Source organism: Mus caroli, unplaced genomic scaffold (genome assembly GCF_978045245.1).
Source record: "Mus caroli unplaced genomic scaffold, Mus_caroli_1 scaffold_16, whole genome shotgun sequence".
NCBI classification, from domain to species: domain Eukaryota; kingdom Metazoa; phylum Chordata; class Mammalia; order Rodentia; family Muridae; genus Mus; species Mus caroli.
In genome coordinates, this window is record NW_028227271.1 from 4,351,324 (window position 1) to 4,370,818 (window position 19,495).

At 45.5% G+C, this 19,495-nt stretch overlaps 1 protein-coding gene across 1 annotated transcript in view; it reads left to right on the plus strand.

The window, feature by feature from the left end:
- Positions 1-19,495, plus strand: part of Cers5 (ceramide synthase 5) — a 37,549-nt gene extending 18,054 nt beyond the window's left edge. The window contains 11 exon segments of the mRNA XM_085832014.1: positions 2,493-2,598; positions 7,016-7,146; positions 8,753-8,810; positions 13,396-13,446; positions 14,012-14,104; positions 15,300-15,428; positions 15,519-15,625; positions 16,180-16,336; positions 17,387-17,429; positions 17,432-17,493; positions 18,544-19,495. Of these exon segments, the coding sequence (XP_085688140.1) occupies positions 2,493-2,598; positions 7,016-7,146; positions 8,753-8,810; positions 13,396-13,446; positions 14,012-14,104; positions 15,300-15,428; positions 15,519-15,625; positions 16,180-16,336; positions 17,387-17,429; positions 17,432-17,493; positions 18,544-18,759 (1,153 nt within the window). The 3' untranslated portion in view covers positions 18,760-19,495.

Sequence of the window (19,495 nt, forward strand, 5' to 3'; positions counted from 1 at the left end):
CCAGTCTGGTGTATATAATTTCAGGGCAGCCAAGGACACATAGGGAGACCGGAGACCCTGCCTCAGAAACAACAACCATAAAACCATTGTTCAGATAGAGAGATGGCTGGACACTTACTGCTGCTTTCCCAGAGGAGCCAGCTGTGTTCTTAGCATCTGTACTGGACAACTCCAGTTCCAGGGGAATCTAATACATCTGGCTTCCATGGGCACATAATTAAAAATAACAAATCAGTTGAAATAAGTAAATAATAAAATAGCCATTGATTGATGTCCCCTGGTTCTGTGGGCATTTGACTTCCTTAGGGTCTCTACTGACAATATCTGTCTAACTCCAGGTCTGAACTTTACTCACCTTCAAGTGTCTCTGGGTTGAGGAAGGGACTTGGGTAAGAGGCTCGTATTAGGAGCCACAAAGGCTAGTTTCTTCTTTTGGATCTTCATACAGTATGTGGTTAAGAGGATAAAGATAGGGAACCCTTTGCTCTCTGATATGATGTGGCTTCAAAAACAACCAAATGACTGCTTTGATTGCCCTTTTGAATGCTTTTCAACACCAGATCCAAACTGAGATCCAGTAGAGCAAGAACAGGTTTCTCTAGACCGGCTCGTTACCTGGCAATCAATGAATATCACTGTTAGAGTTTCTGTCGCTGTGATAAAACACTAGAACCAAGAGCAACTTGGACAGGAATGGATTTATTTCAGCTTACACTTACACTTCTCAGCCTAGCACTGAGGGAAGTCAGGGCAGGAACTCAGGAACCCGTAGGTAGGAAGTGATGCAGAGGCCATAGAGGAGTGCTGCTTACTGGTTCACAGAACCTTATTAAATAAAAATGTTGTCTAGTGGTTGCATTTATAAGGACTTTGAATATAAGCTGGAGGTTAGAACATTAGCAGACAGTAACACAGCAGCAGCAGCTTCGAAATGAGTCCTTAGCTCCTATGTAGACATGCAGGGTACAGGTGCAGCTAATACTCTCAAGTAAGTGTCCGCTAACATCTTCAGACAAGATATAGCTGCTTCTTTCTAGAAGAAAATAATGAAGTTACGTATTCTTAGTCCTCAGAGATAATAAATGCTGAACTGGGGACTTAGCTCTGAGCCAGGGAGCGAGCTCAGTAGGTAAAGGTCCTGTCTTAAAGGCTTCTGGTGACTCCCCGGAGTCCACATAAAGCTGACTAGGGCAAGCTCTTCTGCAGCCCCACTTGTTCCTGCTGTGAGATGGAGTAGCTCGCAGGCCAGCTGTGTGCACACAGAGCAGCAAAAATCAAAGGGACTCTGTCTCAAATAATGGTGTCTCTAGCCTCCAAGTGCGCCCTGGCACACGTGCACACTTACACACATGCATCCTATGTAGACCATAAAGAAGAGGAGAAACAGTGCAGTCTCCGTTCTGTCTCTTCAACACACATGGTACACGTGCATGCATGCAGGCAAAACACGCAGACACATAAAATTACATAAGTCTAAAAAATAAAAGAACATCTGACTCTACATGTTACATGAAAAACATTTGAGGATGATTCAATCCCTAGCAATAAAACAAAATGACCTGGGGACTGAAGAGCTGGCTCCATGGTAAGAGAACTAACTGCCCTTCCAGAAGACCCAGGTTTGACTCCCAGGGCCTACATGAAACTCAGGACTAGCTGTTAATACTGGTCCATGGGGTTAATCCATCTTCTAGCCTTTTTAGACACTGTGTGCACATGATACACTACCATGCAGGCAACACACACACACAAATCTTTAATTAAAAAAAAATATATATGTATATGTGTGTGTGTATAGATAGATAGATAGATAGATAGCCCACCCTTACTTCCCAGGAACTAATTGAGATGGGAGTTTCTCTTTGTGCTAGGGCTGGCCTCAAATGCTCAGTTCTCAGCCCCAGCTCCCAAGCCTCCCATACACCATATGTATGTGCCACCATACCCAGCTTGGTCTTCTGATATGAGGAAAATGATATTATTAACACTTCACCTGTGACAGTATTTCACATGCATTGTCTTTATTATCATTGTTATTTGTGTCTGGGAAACACTGTCTTATTATGTAACCATGGCTGGCCTGGAACTTAGAGAGATCCAGCCACCCTCTGCCTGTGCTGAAATTAAAGGCATGCCTCATCACACTAGGCCCAGTCCATCCATTTGTTTGTTTTTGTTTTGTTTTGTTTTTTGAGACAGGTGTCTTTTGTAGCCATAGCTATCCAGGAAATCACTGTAGACCAGGCTGGCCTCAAACTCACAGCAATTCTCCTAACTCTGCCTCCCAGGTGCACCACCACGGCCCAGCCAAATCTAATCTTTTCACACAGGTCTTTTCAAGTGAGGCAGAGGCCGAATATGAAACCAAATAACGGGTTTCTGGTTCCTAGTCTTGGGTTTCCATTTTCCCTCCATTAATATTCCAATCAGGACCCCGTCCTCATATTTAGCAAACTATATTTAGAATTGTCCTTGGATTTTCTCTGTTACAGATTTATTGCCAAGCCCTGTGCACTCCGTGTTGGCATTGAAGACAGTGCTCTCAATAAGGTGGAACCCAATGACACCCTTGAGAAGGTGTTCGTATCTGTTACTAAGGTAAGTGAGCGGGCGAAGGCCACAAGAAGGGTGCTCCATAGGTGGGGAGACAGCGTATGTAAGAAAGGTAAGTGTGGAGGTTTGAATGGGTATGGCCCCCATAGACTCATGTGTTTGAATGCTTGGCTAATGGACTAATGGAGAGTAGCACTAATAGGTGTGGCACATGGCCTTTTAAAAGAAGCATGTCACTGTGTAGGTAGGTTTTGAGGCAATATATATCTGGCTGCGCCCAGCACCATGGCTGCCTGCATGATACCATGCTTCCCACAGTGATGATAATGGACTGAACTTCTGCAGCTGTAAGCCAGCCCCAATTAAATGTTGTCCTTTATAAGAGTTGCCTTGGGGGCTGGTGAGATGGCTCAGTGGGTAAGAGCACCCGACTGCTCTTCCAAAGGTCCAGAGTTCAAATCCCAGCAACCACATGGTGGCTCACAACCATCCGTAACGAGATCTGGTGCCCTCTTCTGGAGTGTCTGAAGACAGCTACAGTGTACTTACATATAATAAATAAATCTTTAAAAAAAAAAAAAGAGTTGCTTTGGTCAGGGTGGGTGTCTGTTCACAGCAATAAAACCCTAAGACAGAAGTTGGTACCAGGGACTGGGGTGTTCCTCTGATATGCCTGATCAATGCTCAAGCTTTTGTTTGGAGGTATGTGGATTTTGGCACTTTGGAAAACAGTGGGATGCTTTAAGTGGGGTTTACTGGGCCATCCTAGTAAAAGCATGGAAGACAGTGGTGCTGAGGGAGATCTGAACGGGGGGTAGGTGGGGGGGTGGGGTGTTGGCTCAAGAAGTTTCAGAGGAGAAAGAAGAATTCCAGCATGTTGCCTAGAGATCATTCTTGTGATGTTTGTAAATGTGGCTACTTTCTGTTCTCATCTGAAGAGTCTTCCTAGGCTAAGGAGAAGAGATTTAGATTAATTGCATTGACAAAAGAAATTTCAAAACTGCCTAGCATAGATAGACTCTGTCCTGTGGGGCTCTCTTATGAAGAGTGTTTTGATCAAGTGTAGCAAGCTTAGGAAAGAAAAAAAAAAGGTATGGTTCAAGGATTAACGGGGCAGCAGGAAGTAGAATGTTGCTAAATCCTGTGTTTAAGAATATTAAATGGAATTAAGGGAGTGGTGACCTCATGGCAAGAATCCACCCAGCTAAGCTTATTTATGCATTTGCAGTTGGACAGGGGACAGTTCTATCGTGTTAGGCATTATTATGACCTGGTTATTGTTTTCATTTGAACATAAGGAGATATGATTGTGTATCAGAGTGGCAAGGGATTGGCTGTGATGCCTATTCTCAGTTGTCAGCTTAACTATATCTGGAATGAACTACAATCCAGAATTTATAAAGATGGTGTGTAAGGAATTAGGGAAAGGTTAGGTCTGAGCATGGTGGTACATACCTTTACTCCCAGGAGACAGAGGCAAGCAGATTGCTGAGCTCAAGGCCAGCCTGGGACAGAGCAAGATCCAAGTAAAGAAAAGCTTAGGTCCAGGCCTGATGATATACACCTTTAATCCCAGCACTCAGGAGACAAGCGTGCAGATCTCATTGTTCAAAGTCAACCTACAGAGCAAGCTCCAGGAGAGCCAAGCTTAGGCAGGGAAGGAGTTGGAAAACAGAAAGCTCATGATAATGTAATAGAACAAGGGGGCCATGTTCCAGCTCCTGCAAGCAGCAGAACTCAGCAGCTTCAGCCATTTGGCTCTGGCTTTGAAATCAAGAGTAGAAGGGACTAATGGGACAATTGATACTGGTTAGCTGGAGCTAAGAAATTAGCAGTGATTAAGAAGAGATCAGCAGGCGGATTTCTGAGTTTGAGGCCAGCCTGGTCTACAGAGTGAGTTCCAGGACAGCCAGGGATTCACAGAGAAACCCTGTCTCAAAAAACAAAACAAAAAAGAAGAAGAAGAAGAAGAGGAGGAGATCAGCATCACAGAAGTGAAATCTTCTGGGAAGTGCTTTCTGAGAGCACAAAGAATGCTCTGTTCCAGAGGTAGGCCCTGTTGCTGGCAGCCAGAATTGGTAGTCTGTAAGAGTCACCCAAGTGGACTGGTTTTGAAGGCATGGAGGGGTCATGGAGAACAGCTGAGGCTTGGCTCTGTGAGAAGCCAGGAAAGGTGAAGATGGAACCTTCAGTAGAAGCTGAAGTTGAAGCTTGGCACCACGAAGAGAGCCTATGAGATGCGACTGGTGAGAGTGCAGCCTAATTACAGTGGAAGACACCCCAGCCTATTGGAGATGCCAGTACCAAGAACAAGCAGCATCAGTGGTACACGGCCAGCCAGAGCCTAGAGTGCAACAGAGGGCAGAGGTGGAGAGGTGACTCAATCCCTTTAGAGTAGCCCAGATCATGTGTGGATCCCAGACAGTGGAACAAAAAGCTGTAAAGTTGAAGTTGCCTTGGAGACTCCAAGATGTTAGAGATGCCAGAGCCATGGGAGACCTGCGGAGGAAAGCTGCTAATAACTGTAACCAGCCCAGGAGAAAGAATTGTGGTGCAGTCAACAAAGCTAAAAGGAGTTGGGCATCAAACATGAAGATGCAGGCTTTCGAGTTTACCAGGCTGATTTTCAGTCTTGCTTTGGTCCAGTGTTTCCTCACTGTGCTTTCTTCCCTACCTTTTGGAACAGTAATGTCTGTCCTGTGCCATGATATGTTGAATGTATATGATCTGTTTTTAATAGGGGATTACAGTTAAGAGATTGTATGAATCTCAAAAGAGACCTTGAACTTTGGACTTTTAAGCATTGCTAAGACTGTGATAGACTATGGGGACTTTGGAGTTGGACTAAATGCATTTTGCATGATGTTACAGCTATAAGCCAATGTGGCCAAGGAGTGGGATGTGGTGGTTTGAGTAGTTATGGCTCCCATAGATTTATGTGTTTGAATGCTTGGCCCATGGGGAGTGATACTAACAGGAGGTGTGGCCTTATTGGAGAAAGTATAGCCGAATTAGAGGAGGTATGGCATGTGATTTTGTTAGAGGAAGCATGTCACTGTGTAGGTGGGCTTTGAGGCAAAATATATGCTCAGGCTCAGCCCAGGCTGAGACACAGTGGTCCCCTTCTGGCTGTCTTTGGATCAAGATGGAGAACTCTCGGCTCCTCCAGCACCATGGCTGCCTGCATGATACCATGCTTCCCACCATGATGATAATGGACTGAACTTCTGCAGCTGTAAGCCAGCCCCAATTGAATGTTGTCCTTTATAAGAGTTACCGTGGTCATGGTGTCTCCTCGTAGCAATACAACCCTAGCTAAGGCAGTGAGGATAGGAAGGGGGGACTCTTCACACCTAGGTGGCCTCCTCGCTCTGTAGAGAAGGTTAGCCTCTTGGAGTACCTACCTTTCTGCCAGAAACTCTAAACTGTAACACCTTTAAATTTTACTCCTTCTTGGCATCTGCCTCCACTTCTCTGCCCTAAACACACATGATGTCTTTTTTTTCACCTTTTCTTGCTTCAGCTTTTAATCAATGTGAGTGTGGTTCTAGTGGCCTTTGTATTTTGGTTTTTTTTTTTGCTGTTTTTGTGTGTGTGTGTATATATATATATATATATATATATATATATATATATACATACATATATACATATATATATATATATATATGCCTGTTTGTGTATAATGTACCCCCTTATGCGTGCCTGGTGCTGTTGGGGGACAGAAGAAGAGGACATTCAGATCTCCTGGAACCTGAGTATAGATGGCTGTGAAGTGCCATGTGTGGTCTTGGCAGCTGAACTTGGTCCCTCTGCAAGAGCAACAAGTGTCTTAACCAATGAGGCATCTCTGCAGTCTGTCTGGTTGTGCATGCTCGTGCGTGCATGTGTGTGTGTGGTAAATGAGGTAAATGAGAATGTAATCTATAGTGAGAGTGCGATGTGCTATGTAAAGCTGAGTGGCTTTAGAACTGCTATTCCATCCTAACTGTGCGGGAGTCCCCAAGACATAGAGTTTGACTTCCTTAAATCAACTGTGTGATGTTTTAATTAAGTTAATTAGAATTAAATGGCTTGGGCTGGTGAGATGGCTCAGTGGGTAAGAGCACCCGACTGCTCTTCCGAAGGTCAGGAGTTCAAATCCCAGCAACCACATGGTGGCTCACAACCATCCGTAATGAGATCTGATACCCTCTTCTGGAGTGTCTGAAGATAGCTACAGTGTACTTACATATAATAAATAAATAAATAAATAAATAAATAAATAAATAAATAAATAAATCTTAAAAAAAAAAAAAGAATTAAATGGCTTTATTAAAATAATTTGGAGGTAGAACATGGAGAAGCTGTGTAGTCGGGCTTGAGCCACTGTGGTCGTCATCCTTGGCCACAGGCTAGTAAGAGGGATTTCGGTGGGGAACTGTGGAGAAGGCATGTTCTAACTCTGGTCATACATGTGCAGTACCCTGATGAGAAAAGGCTGAAGGGCCTTTCAAAGCAACTGGACTGGAGTGTTCGAAAAATCCAATGCTGGTTTCGCCATCGGAGGAATCAGGACAAGCCTCCAACGCTCACGAAATTCTGTGAAAGCATGTATGTCTCAGCGGGGAGCAGAGGAGGAGAAGGGTGGGATAAGGCTGTTTTCTTTTGGGAAATGAGTTTACTGTTGGGATGATAATGTCAGACTCTAAGGCTCCAGGTTAAAAAGCCAAGGGGCGGTGGCAGTAGGGAGGAGCTTACACCCTGGAGCTTCTCACCCAGGCCTCCTCAGTGAGCAGCAGCCTCAGAAGGAAAGGACGCAGCTGAAACCTGCCCACACTTACTCCCTGGTCCTACTTGCCACTAAGGCAAGATGATTCTAGTCTGTTCCTCGTTGGAAATAGATTGAGCTAGGTGTGGTGACATATAACCTTTACTCTCCAGCATATGGAGACTGGCATGTGGATCTCCAGTTCAAGGCCAGCCTGGTCTGTATATCCAAATCCCAGGCCAGCATGGTTACATAGTGAGGCCTGTCTACCTACCTTTTTTTAAAAAGTGCCCTGGAGGAGCTGGAGAGATGGCTTAGTGGCCAAGAGCACTGACTGCTCTTCTGAAGGTCCTGAGTTCAAATTCTAGCAACCAGATGGTGGCTCACAACCATCTGTACTGAGATCTGACGCCTGCTTCTGGTGTGTCTAAAGACAGCTACAGTGTACTTACATAAAATAATAAATAAATCTTTAAAGAAAAAAAAAAAGGGCTGGTGAGATGGCTCAGTGGGTAAGAGCACCCGACTGCTCTTCCAAAGGTCCAGAGTTCAAATCCCAGCAACCACATGGTGGCTCACAACCATCCGTAACGAGATCTGGCGCCCTCTTCTGGAGTGTCTGAAGACAGCTACAGTGTACTTACATATAATAAATAAATCTTTAAAAAAAAAAAAGTGGCCTGGAGAGTTGGCTCAATAGTTAATACACTTACTACTCTAACAGAGGGTGAAGCTTATCTCCCGCCACCCACACCAGGGAGCTCCTATCAGCCCTCTGTAACACCAGCTCCAGGAGAGCTGAAGCCTCTGACCTCCTTGGGCACCTATCCTCAGACACACGCGTGCACACACACACACACACACACACACACACGTACAAGACAACACCTGCACTTTAAAACTTAATGATGTGCCAGGCAGTGGTGGCGCACACCTTTTAATCCCAGCACTAGGGAGGCAGAAGCAGTCGGATTTCTGAGTTTGAGGCCAGCCTGGTCTACAGAGTGAGTTCCAGGACAGCCAGGGCTACACAGAGAAACCTTGTCTTGAAAAAAACCAAAACAAAAAAACAAAAAAAAACCCAAAAGTTAATATTAAAATATATCTGTTTTTTTTAAAAAGCCCACCTCGACAGAAATACTACCAGCTTGTTCTATATTCACATTTTTGTGAGAAGTTTTTCCTTGCTTAGGAATATTGTACTTGAAATCAAAGTTTTTAATTCTCTAGAAATGGCTATTAGTCGCTGACATGCAAGTTGGAAATTGCGTACTGTGAAGGGCCTAATAGTAAAGTGTGTTCTTGTGGGACTCTGTGAACAAAGGTTCAAAGCTGATGCTGGCCTTGTAAAGATCAGTTTTGTCCCAACTACTATCTTGAGTTTCCCTAGTTTGAATTCTCCCCCCTTGGAGTGGACGTTTATGTAACCTCTCTTCTTTGCTCGCCCAGGTGGAGATTCACTTATTATTCATGTATCTTCTGCTATGGAATCAGATTCCTCTGGTCGGTGAGTCTACTCTCTCTGTCCTCTTACTGGGTTTTAGTTATGTCAAGATGCCCGGGTTCTAGATGTGAACATTGAATACCGTCAGCCATTTATATCTCCTTTTGAGGTAAGGCTGCTCTGGAGCCTTCTGCCTCGGCCTCTGCACACTGGGATTACAGGTGTGTGTGTGCCAGCACCACTCCCAGCAGAGGTCACTATGTTTCCTTACATTTTCTGTTGTCGTGCCCAGTGCAGCTTAGCTACGAATAATCATCTTCTACCCTGGGTTTCCCATCACTAATCTCAAGACCCTACTGTTTCCTCTGAGTACTCTTAGTACACAATGACTTAGAGAGCGCCAAGAACATTACTGTTCTAATGAGAGCAAGTGAGGTTTATTCTGAGATGTGTCTCTGTGTAGCCCTGGCTGGCCTGGGTATAAGTGATTCTCATGTTTCTCCCTCCAAAGCACTGGGATTAACTATTGAGACAGGTTTTCTCAGTAAACTCCCAGCTCACCTGTCTTCCTGCAGCGCTGAGTTTGTAGAGCCTCTGCTGTTTTCTGTGGTAGCTGAGTTTGTAGAGCCTCTGCTGTTTCTGTGGTAGCTGAGTTTGTAGAGCCTCTGCTGTTTCTGTGGTAGCTGAGTTTGTAGAGCCTCTGCTGTTTTCTGTGGTAGCTGAGTTTGTAGAGCCTCTGCTGTTTCTGTGGTAGCTGAGTTTGTAGAGCCTCTGCTGTTTCTGTGGTAGCTGAGTTTGTAGAGCCTCTGCTGTTTCTGTGGTAGCTGAGTTTGTAGAGCCTCTGCTGTTTCTGTGGTAGCTGAGTTTGTAGAGCCTCTGCTGTTTCTGTGGTAGCTGAGGACCTAACAGGTCCTTGTGTTCAGATGAAAAGCACTTTGCCAACTGAGCTCCCTTCTCATCTTCCCAAATTTTGTTTCTAAGACAGACTTTCATTATGAACTCCAGACTTTCTTCCTACCCTAGGCTCCCAGGCGCTGGGGTTGCAGACGAGACACTACCATGCCTGGCTTGAAATTTTTGATTACCTTTTTTACCCTTGTGCCTGTTTTCCTTTAATGCTATAATTGAGTCTTCAAAGGTAGTGAAAGTTTGATAGACCTGTACCAGAGGATGGCCAAGTCGGCCATCAATGGGAGGAGAGGCCCTTGGTCTTGCAAAGATTATATGCCCCAGTACAGGGGAATGCCAGGGCCAGGAAGCGGGAGTGGGTGGGTTGGAGAACAGGGCGGGTATAGGGGTATAGGGGACTTTGGGGATAGCATTTGAAATGTAAATCAAAAAAATACCTAATAAAAAAAAATTGAGCCGGGCGTTGGTGGCGCACACCTTTATTTAATCCCAGCACTTGGGAGGCAGAGGCAGGCGGATTTCTGAGTTCCAGGCCAGCCTGGTCTACAGAGTGAGTTCCAGGACATCCAGGGCTACACAGAGAAACCCTATCTTGAAAAAAAAACAAAAAAATAACAACAAAAAAAGTGATAGAGCTAAAGGAAGGAACAGACAACTAAGTAACTATACAAAACTGTTCCATTGGTTTGTTTTTGTTTTTTGAGAAAGGTTTTCTCCATGTAGCCTTGGTTATCTTGGAACTTGCTCTGTAGACCAGGCTGACCTCAAACTCAGAGAGATCTGCTGGCATCTGCCTCCCAGGTGTGGGATTAAAGGTGTGCACTACCACCACCCAGTGTACATTGGTGTTCTGCCTGCTTGTGTGTCTATGTGAAGGTGTCAGGTCCTGGAGTGACTGACAGCTGTGACCTGCCATGTGGGTGCTTGTAACTGAACCTGGGTGCCCTGGAAGAGCCACCGGTGTTCTGAACCACTGAGTCAGCTTTTCAGCCCCATCATCAAAATTTGTTCTTTAAATTATGTGAATGTGTTTCTGTGTATATGTAGGTATGTGTGCATGTACCCATGAAAACCAGAGTGCTCCCAATACCCCCTCCCCGCCTCAAGAGCTAAAGGTATAGGCATTGTGAGCTACCTAATGTGAGTGCTAGGAATTCCTCTTAATTGCTGAGCTACCTTGCCATCTCCCATATGCTTGTATTTGAAAAGAAGGAAAATTTAAAGTCTGTATGCTTTCCACATGTGCATACATGTAACAATAATGAGTAAAAAAAGAGTCCAGGAATTAGAAGGCAACAGGAAAGGGACTTTGGAGATCATTGGAGGGAGAAATTATAAAGTAATATTGATTGATTGATTGATTGATTGATTGATTGATTGATTGATTGATTGATATTTTCAGGACAGGGTCTCTCTCTACACAGCCCTGTCCTGGAGTTCACTCTGTAGACCAGGCTGGCTTCAAATTCACAGAGACCCTTCTGCCTCTGCCTCTGCCTCTGCCTCTGCCTCTACCTCCTGAGTGCTGCGATTAAAGGCGAGTGCTGCTTTTCCAGAGGAACTGAGTTTGGTTCCCAGCACCTGTGTCACATGGCTCATAACTGCTTGTAATTCCAGCTTAGGGGATCCAACACCGACTTCCAGCGTCTGTGGGTGCCACATATATGTGGCAGGCACTTACACAGGTACAGATACATATAAAAGACTTACAGTTATAAAATATAGAAAAAGAAGAACAAAGTCAATCTAAAGTAAATGAAAATCATCAGTCGACAGTGGAGACTGAGTGGGGCTCACCAGTGAGGGCCTGGGTGCGATCCTGAGGTGTGGGCTGGAGAAAGGGCAGAGTTAACCATGAAATACTCACCAGGCAAATGTCAGTCCTCCAAAAGGTTCAGTTACAATTGATAGCTCCACACCAGGTGCAGTGGACTCCCCATGAAGCAATGTGCAGCCACCTGACACACATGAGGTCCAGGAGTGTGAGGGCATCCTGGGCTCTACACAGTGAGACCCTGTCTCAAAAGAAAAAAAAAATTTAAATTGTTAAACTACAGATGGGGGAAATATGAGTTACCAGTATAAAGGGGGTATCACTATAGACCCTTTAGATAATACTGAAAGGATATAAAAATAGTATTGTGAACAATTTAAACATTTAAAAAATATTAACATTTGCCAGGCCTGGTGGTGCACGCCTTTAATCCCAGCATTTGGGAGGCAGAGGCAGTTGGATCTCTGAATTTGAGGCCAGCCTGGGCTACACAGAGAAACCCTGTCTCAGGGATGATGGAGTGCCATAGCACACATTAATAATAAATAAGACTACAAAAAAATCAGGCCAAGCATAATAGCCCAAGTCTTTAATCACAGCACTCAAAAGACAAAAGCAAGCAGATCTCTGGGTCTGTGGCCAGCCTGGGCTACATAGTATGACCTTGTCACAAAAAAGAAAGAAAGAAAGAAAGAAAGAAAGAAAGAAAGAAAGAAAGAAAGAAAGAAAGAAGAAAGAAAGAAAGAAAGAAGGAAGGAAAGAAGGAAGAGTGAGCAACAAGAACAATAAACTAGAGTGGAGACAGCTGGAGAGCTGGCACAGGGATGATCACTGCTAATGCTGGAAGGCTCAATGGTTAAGAGCTCTGGCTCATCCAGAGGATGTGAGTTCAGTTCCCAGCACCCACATGATAGCTTACAACTATCTGCAATCATCTTGAAGTCTCTGTGGGCACTGCACACAGGTGGTACACAGACAGATATGCAGGCAGAACATCCATAGACATGAATGATGAATTGAAGAATGCATCCTGTTAATGCAAAGGACTAAAATCCCGTTCCCAGCAGCCGGGCAGGTTGTAACTGTAATTCCACTCCAGGGTCCTAAGACCTCTGGCCTCTAAAGGTACCTGCACTCATGTATGTAGACAAACACACATACATAGTTTACAAATATGTCTTCTAAAAATGCTGGGGCTAGAATCAAGAGACAGCACACAAGTTAAGCGTGTGCTCTGCACAAGATCTGAATTGAGTCATTGTACTCTGTGAACTTGACATTCTCACCTGGCACTGGGCGCCCAGTCATGTGTGCAAACTCACACGTGTACCCATCAATTCACCTACTAAATAAATAAAAAATTTTAAAAATGGGCCTAGGGAGATAACTGAGTTGGTAAAGTGCTTCCCATGAAAGCTCAAAGGCTGGAATTGGGGTCCCCAGCACCTCTGTGTCACAGGCTGGCCTAGACTTCATGCCAGTCAGTCCCTCTGCCTCTGCATGCACCACTAGACCAGCTTCTCCTTGGTTTAGTAACACAAGGCCTCACTGTGTAGTCCAAGTCAGTCCAGAACTCACTGTGCAGCCCAGACTAATCTCCAACTCAAAATCCAGTACTTGAGAGGCTGAGGCAGGAGGATTGCAGTGAGGTCATGGCTAGCCTGAGCTGTCTTTTCCTTTTTTGCCTCTTGTGTTGTGATGGTGGTCTGCTTTTGGTTTTGTCTGGTTTATGAGACAGACTCTTGCTAGGTGACTCTGGCTGGTCATTAACCTGCTTTGTGGTTCAAACTGGCCTCAAAGTTGAAATTGCTGCCTAGGTATCCCACATGCTGGGGTTGCTGATGTGCCACAGCAGCCAGTTTTCCTCTTTCTTGTACCCCTGGCTTAGAGAAAAGGACTATACAGAGTAGATCTCGTAGCAATGTTGGGGACTGAAGGCCAACCTGGATTATGTTTTCTTCTTAGATGCCTTGGTTCTGGGATACCCGACAGTGCTGGTACAACTATCCATATCAGGTAGGATCTGAGCCGTTTCAAGACCTTGTATTTGTGTAAGGTAAGGTGGGTGCCAGTGCACGTCAGTCCAGGACAAGCACCGTTCCCTGACACCGTGAGTCAGTCCTTTGAGTCACAGATTCAAAGCATCTGTATCTAGTCAGGGCCTCTAGCAGAAACACCACTGAGCCTTTTGTTCAGGTCCTGGTTCTGCATGTCCCTGCTGAACTGGGAAAAGCAGTTCTGGTGCTAATATTCTGTCATTTTACACTGGAGCTATTAGAGTCCTCACGGGGGTCTTGGTTTTAGGCTGGACTTTGAAAGTGTCAGGGACGTGAGAAGTTGTGGAAGAAACGAAGGCCTAAGGCCACTTTGTCCTGAGTGGCAGACACAGCGAGCGATCAGGTTGTGGTATGGGATGTGTTAGCCCTACCTCACCTCTAAAAGGTGAGAGCGGAGAGGAGCTTACAGAGGAGCAAAGGGTTGCTGTTGTCTCTGTATCGTGGGAAGCAGTGAAGAAGAAAGGGACTGAGACGCATGCAGCTGCTGAGCTGGAGTGAGTTCTGACTGCTCTTCTCTCTTCCAGCCACTCTCGAGAGAGCTGTATTACTATTACGTCACACAGCTGGCTTTCTACTGGTCTCTTATGTTTTCTCAGTTTATAGATGTTAAAAGAAAGGTAAGTGCACCGACCCCTCAGCTGCTCTCTAATAGCTCTGCCACTACTGCCATGACACACTCCCGCCCTCATGTGACAAAAAGAAAGTAGGTGTGACATCACTGCCATTAGCTTTCTAGACTAGTGATGGAGCATGTTTAAGATGGTCAGGGCACCGGGAGAGGGGCCAGGCAGTACATGGGCAGGCTCTGTCCTCCTTTGCTCTAGTGTTCTTTTATACCAGAGCTCAGGGAATCAGCGAGAACTTGGGGTACCAAGGCCCGATTCAGGAAAAACCTTGATTTTAGGAAAAAAATCAAGATTCGGAAGAGTGAGCTGACTTTCCACAGTGACAGTTCGATATGACTTACATTTTATAAAACTACATCTGACAGAAACAATTTAAAGGTGAAACCTTGGTTTTGGCTCACCGTTTCAGAGAGTTTCCTTCCATCCTGCAGGGAAGGTGTGGCAGTTGCTCAGTTCATGGCAGTAGGTGTAGTGGAAGCCAACTACATCACTGAGCCAGGAGGCAGGGAATGTGCCCTGAGAGCCGTCGGCCTGGCGTAGCCTTTGGATGGCAGCCCCCTCTTACCTCCTGCCAGCTGGGCCCTGCCATTCCTAACAGTTCCACAGCCTCCCAAGATACTGCTGCCAGCTGGGCAAAGGCGTCCAAAGCCTGAGCCTGCAGACATTTCACATTTACGCCAAAGCATCTAATAACTATTGAAGAGCCTGCAAACCCAAGAAAGAAAGACTTAAACCTGAAAGCCTAAAATAGTTGCAATAACATGAATTCTTGCTGGGTAGAGGCACATGCCTTTAATCCCAGCCAGCATTCAGGAGGCAGAGACAAGTGAATTTCTGAGTTCAAGGCCACCTATAGAGTGGGTTCCAGGACAGCCAGTGCTATACAGAGAAACCCTGTTTTGAAAAACAGAACAGCAACCAAACAGATGAATTGCTCAGCTAATAAGCAGTTCTCTGGCAGTTTTAAGATTAATTTTAGTTGTGTGTGTGTGTGTCCATCCATGCGGTGAGTTCAGGTGCCCACAGAGGCCAGAAGAGGGTACCTTGGAGCTGGAGTTAACAAGTAGTTGAGAGCCACCTGGCAGAGGTACTCCTAAGCACTGGGGCACGATTAAGACCCTGGGGATAGCAGCACACTGGTCGGCTTGCATAGCCTGCCCTATGCTGCCCCGCCATCTCTCCCTAGGACTTCCTGATGATGTTTATACATCATGTGATTGGCATTGTGCTCACCACTTTCTCCTACGTCAACAACATGGTGCGAGTGGGAGCGCTCATCTTCTGTCTGCATGACTTCGCGGACCCCTTCCTGGAAGTAAGAGCCCACCCTGACATTCATGAGTCCTTTCTCCCTTTTTTGATATGTGACTTTCTCCCCAACTCATTTTTTTAATCTTTTATCTAGGCTGCCAAGATGGCCAATTATGCCAGACGTGAGCGGCTCTGTATCACCCTCTTTGTGATCTTTGGCGCAGCTTTTATAGTTACTCGTCTAGCAATCTTCCCATTGTGGTAAGTCTCAAGGCTGTGAGCTGTGGTAGGTACCTAGTGATACCTTCTGCCTGTTTAGATTTTCTATTCCCTTCTTGCCAGTTGAACACTGAGACCCAAGTCCCTTTAGCATCACTGAGCCTCTGGATTCTGCAGGACCTTGGTTGCCATGTGCAGCATCTGCAGTGAGCCTCGCATCCCTTCTATACTCATGACCTAGACTACAAGTCAGTGCTGTTGGAAATTTTGCTTAGTCTCAGCAAATCAATCACCCACTGCCCTCTGTATCTGACAATCGAAATCATTCCTAGGAAACAGGGTTGCAGCTGTCCTGACTTTGTGATTGGTAGTAAGATACCTCGTCACTTCCTAAGATTCCATCTCCTCCTCTTATCTCAAAAGGTAAAAAACACCTTAGGCTCCTTTCTTTTTCTCTTTTATTCCCTATGAAAGAATTGTTCCTGTTACTTATTAATCCCTGTTAAGTATGCAGGAGGACAGAAGATACGTCCTAGGAATCGGTTTCTTCTCTGTTTGCCATACTCTACAGTTTGACTGTTGTCTCCTTGTTCTAGGATTCTGAACACAACCCTCTTTGAAAGCTGGGAGATTATTGGGCCCTACCCTTCCTGGTGGCTCTTCAATGCCCTTCTCCTGATCCTGCAGGTGCTCCATGCCATCTGGTCCTACCTAATTGTACAGACTGCTTCTAAAGCCTTGAACCGGGGAAAGGTAAGGATGAAGCATCCTTCTTTCTTTGGACCATGTGGGAACACAGGTTTGACTTTGCAGACCTCTACCCAGTCTGGGAGCCTCAGCTACATAAGTAGGTTAGGGATGTAGCTCAGTCACCATAAAGCTGCAGGAAGCCCTGAGTTTGATACCAGCACCAGCATGATAGCATATGTATGCCTGTGCTAGGGAGCATATGTAACCCTGTGCTAGGGAGATGAAGCAGGAAAATCACAAGTTCGGGTCATCCTTTGCTAAATAATAAGTTTGAGGCCATCCAGGAATACTTGACCAAAAAAAAAAAAAATAATAAAAGGGTGGCTATTGATGTGTAGCTGAGCATACAGACTGGCAAGCCTGAGGGTTGGGCTGTCGAGGAATGGTGTGGTAGTCTTTTTTTTTTTTTTTTTTTCTTTTTGGTTTTTCGAGACAGGGTTTCTCTGTGTAGCCCTGGCTATCCTGGAACTCACTTTGTAGACCAGGCTGGCCTCGAACTCAGAAATCCACCTGCGTCTGTCTCCCAAGTGTGGGATTAAAGACGTGCGCCACCACGCCTGGCTGTGGCAGTCTTCTAGTTAGGCTAAATCAACTTTGCTGTGACGCACCGGATTGGTTTCTAAGCATCTGCCTCACTTTTTTTAAGCAAGAGTCTTTAGTGAAGTTTTAGTGCAAAAGTCACAAAGATACTCATCTTTTAAGACAGTGTTGGAAGCTGAGTCCAGGGTCTCATGCCTTCTGACTAGCTAATTCTAGCCCTGCAGGGGGTGTGAGGGGCAGACATTTAATGATAGAACATAATTGAAATTTCCAACTTCTAAAGCAGTCATACTGGATCAAGGCAGAAAGCTGTCAGTTGTGCAGAATCCCAAGTGGGATAGGCTCTATTAGATGTTAGTTCCAGACTGCACAATGGATGTTGCCTGGTTATTTATTATCTCTCTTGTCATTGTTCTTGATGGCTATAATTGGTTTTAGAACTTGTGTGGTGTGCCTGTGCATCTTGTAGCTACTGGACATCTCTCTTCCCCCCTGCGTTTCTCTCCTGACTAGGTGATCTCCCAGGAGGGATTAGACCCAGGCTCTGTACCTTCTGCTCTTTCTCACCTCCTTCCTCTTTTCTCTGCCTGGTGGCAGCTGGACAGTTCCATCCTTTGCATGTAAGTGCATCTGTGCTTCTACTGTTGAGAGAAGCACCTGTCTGAACAGCTCTCCTTCCAGCTGTACTTCCTGGTCCCATCTGCCTTAGAACGTGTTCGCCCACCTAACCTATGTGACTGTTGTTGACTGGAGCTGAGATTACCAGATTCCTTCCCCAAATGAAGTCTAGGCTATAATGTGGTTTGCTTTTGAGCCTCTCCTTACCTTACTCTGGAGATATCGTGCCCTCTGGAAATTCCCTAGACATTCTGAATTGAGAGTCAACAGCTATAGTCAACTGCAGAGTCACATAACATCTAAAGCAAATGTCCTTCCTTTATAACAACAGCTGGAGCCATGTTCCTTCCCTACTAATGCTCTTTAAATGACATGCATCTGTCACTGTTTGTATGTTGCAGGGGTCATCATCCTAACACACATGTCACTGGGCTTTCTTTATTTTTATGGCCCAATATAGAGGATTTGAAACATTCTGATATGCAGGGTGACTCATTGGAAACTGCCACCGTAATCCTAACCTCTCATTGAAAATACAAAACAAAAGCATGGGTAAAAGGCAAAGCCACAGGTGTCAGTAGAGCTGGGAAGGCTCCACACTGACAGCCCACACTCCTGACTATATTTATAGTGTCCTGGGGGTGCCAGAACTCCATGTTGAGGCCAGTGATAGCAGCACCAGGGTAAAGAAATGAGTGCCCATGGTGATCAGCAGATGGAGCCATGACGGCATTCCTGTGTATCGCTTGTGTGGCTTCCCCAGTTCTGTGGTGAAGAGGGAAGAAGTGCTGGAGTTTTCCTCACAACTAAACATGGACTCAGTGTGGTACCACAGCAGCCTTTCTGGTACAGAATGGCATAAATGAAAGCAAAACAGGAAGCAGGCAAACTCTATTCACAATCGCAGCCAATGATACAGATGCATTTAAATCAGCTGTCACCGAACCTAGAAACAGTGTACAAGCGTGGGCTTTCCTAGGCTTTCTGAGATTCACCTGCCCCGTGAGTATGAGACGTAGCATGTGTACTGCATTTGGTCCTGTCCCCCTCAGGTGTCTAAGGATGACCGCAGTGACGTAGAGAGCAGCTCAGAGGAAGAAGATGAGACAACCCACAAAAACAACCTCTCTGGCAGCAGCTCCAGCAATGGTGCCAACTGCATGAACGGCTGCATGGGAGGCAGCCGCTTGGCTGAGGAGCAGGGGACTGGTAAAGCCACTGGAAACCTACATTTTAGGGCCTCCCCACATCTACACTCCTGTGACTAGAGGGACTGCAAGGCACTGGGGAGAATCGAAGAAATATTTTTGTGTTTTGAAGGAACTCTGCCGTTTTGTATTTAATGCCCTCTGGTCCTTTCAGTAAGGTTATTGGCTCTGTGTTTGTGTGGTTATTATACATGTGTATTGTGCATATAGATCAGTTTCATTGACTAGGTTGGGGCACAATTCTGGATTACTAGTCATTGTCTGGTCACTTCTGAGCCCACCTCAAGTCCAGCCCTGGCTGCAGCTTAAGCTGTCTCCAGACCACCTGTGACCTTGTCCCATGGCTCTTGAGACTCTAGGTTCCTGATCCACTTAAATAAGTGCTGCCACCAGACTCAGCTCCAGGACTTGAAAATTGTTCTTTTGGAGGAGGAAGTAATATTTCACCTGATCAAACACTACCCAGGATCACTGTAGCTCCTAGCTACATGTCCCCTTCCTATCACCTGATAGTGGCAGGGACAACCACGATACCCTGCTGCTTATTTAATGGTATGCAGGGAGTGGGAGGGTAGGAGAGGATGAGCTGAGATTTGGAGAACAGCAGCCACTGGTTGTGCTGTTAATGATTTTATACTGTTGCTTATTCTTCTGTGATTAAAGTGTTTCAACCCTCTCCTGTCTGTCTCTTCAGTAACTATCCCTGCTACCACTTTGGCTGCCTGTGCTTACTCGGGCTGGGATTACAGACATGGACTGTAACTAAGAAGTTTTCCATGGGCTGGGGAGATGCTCG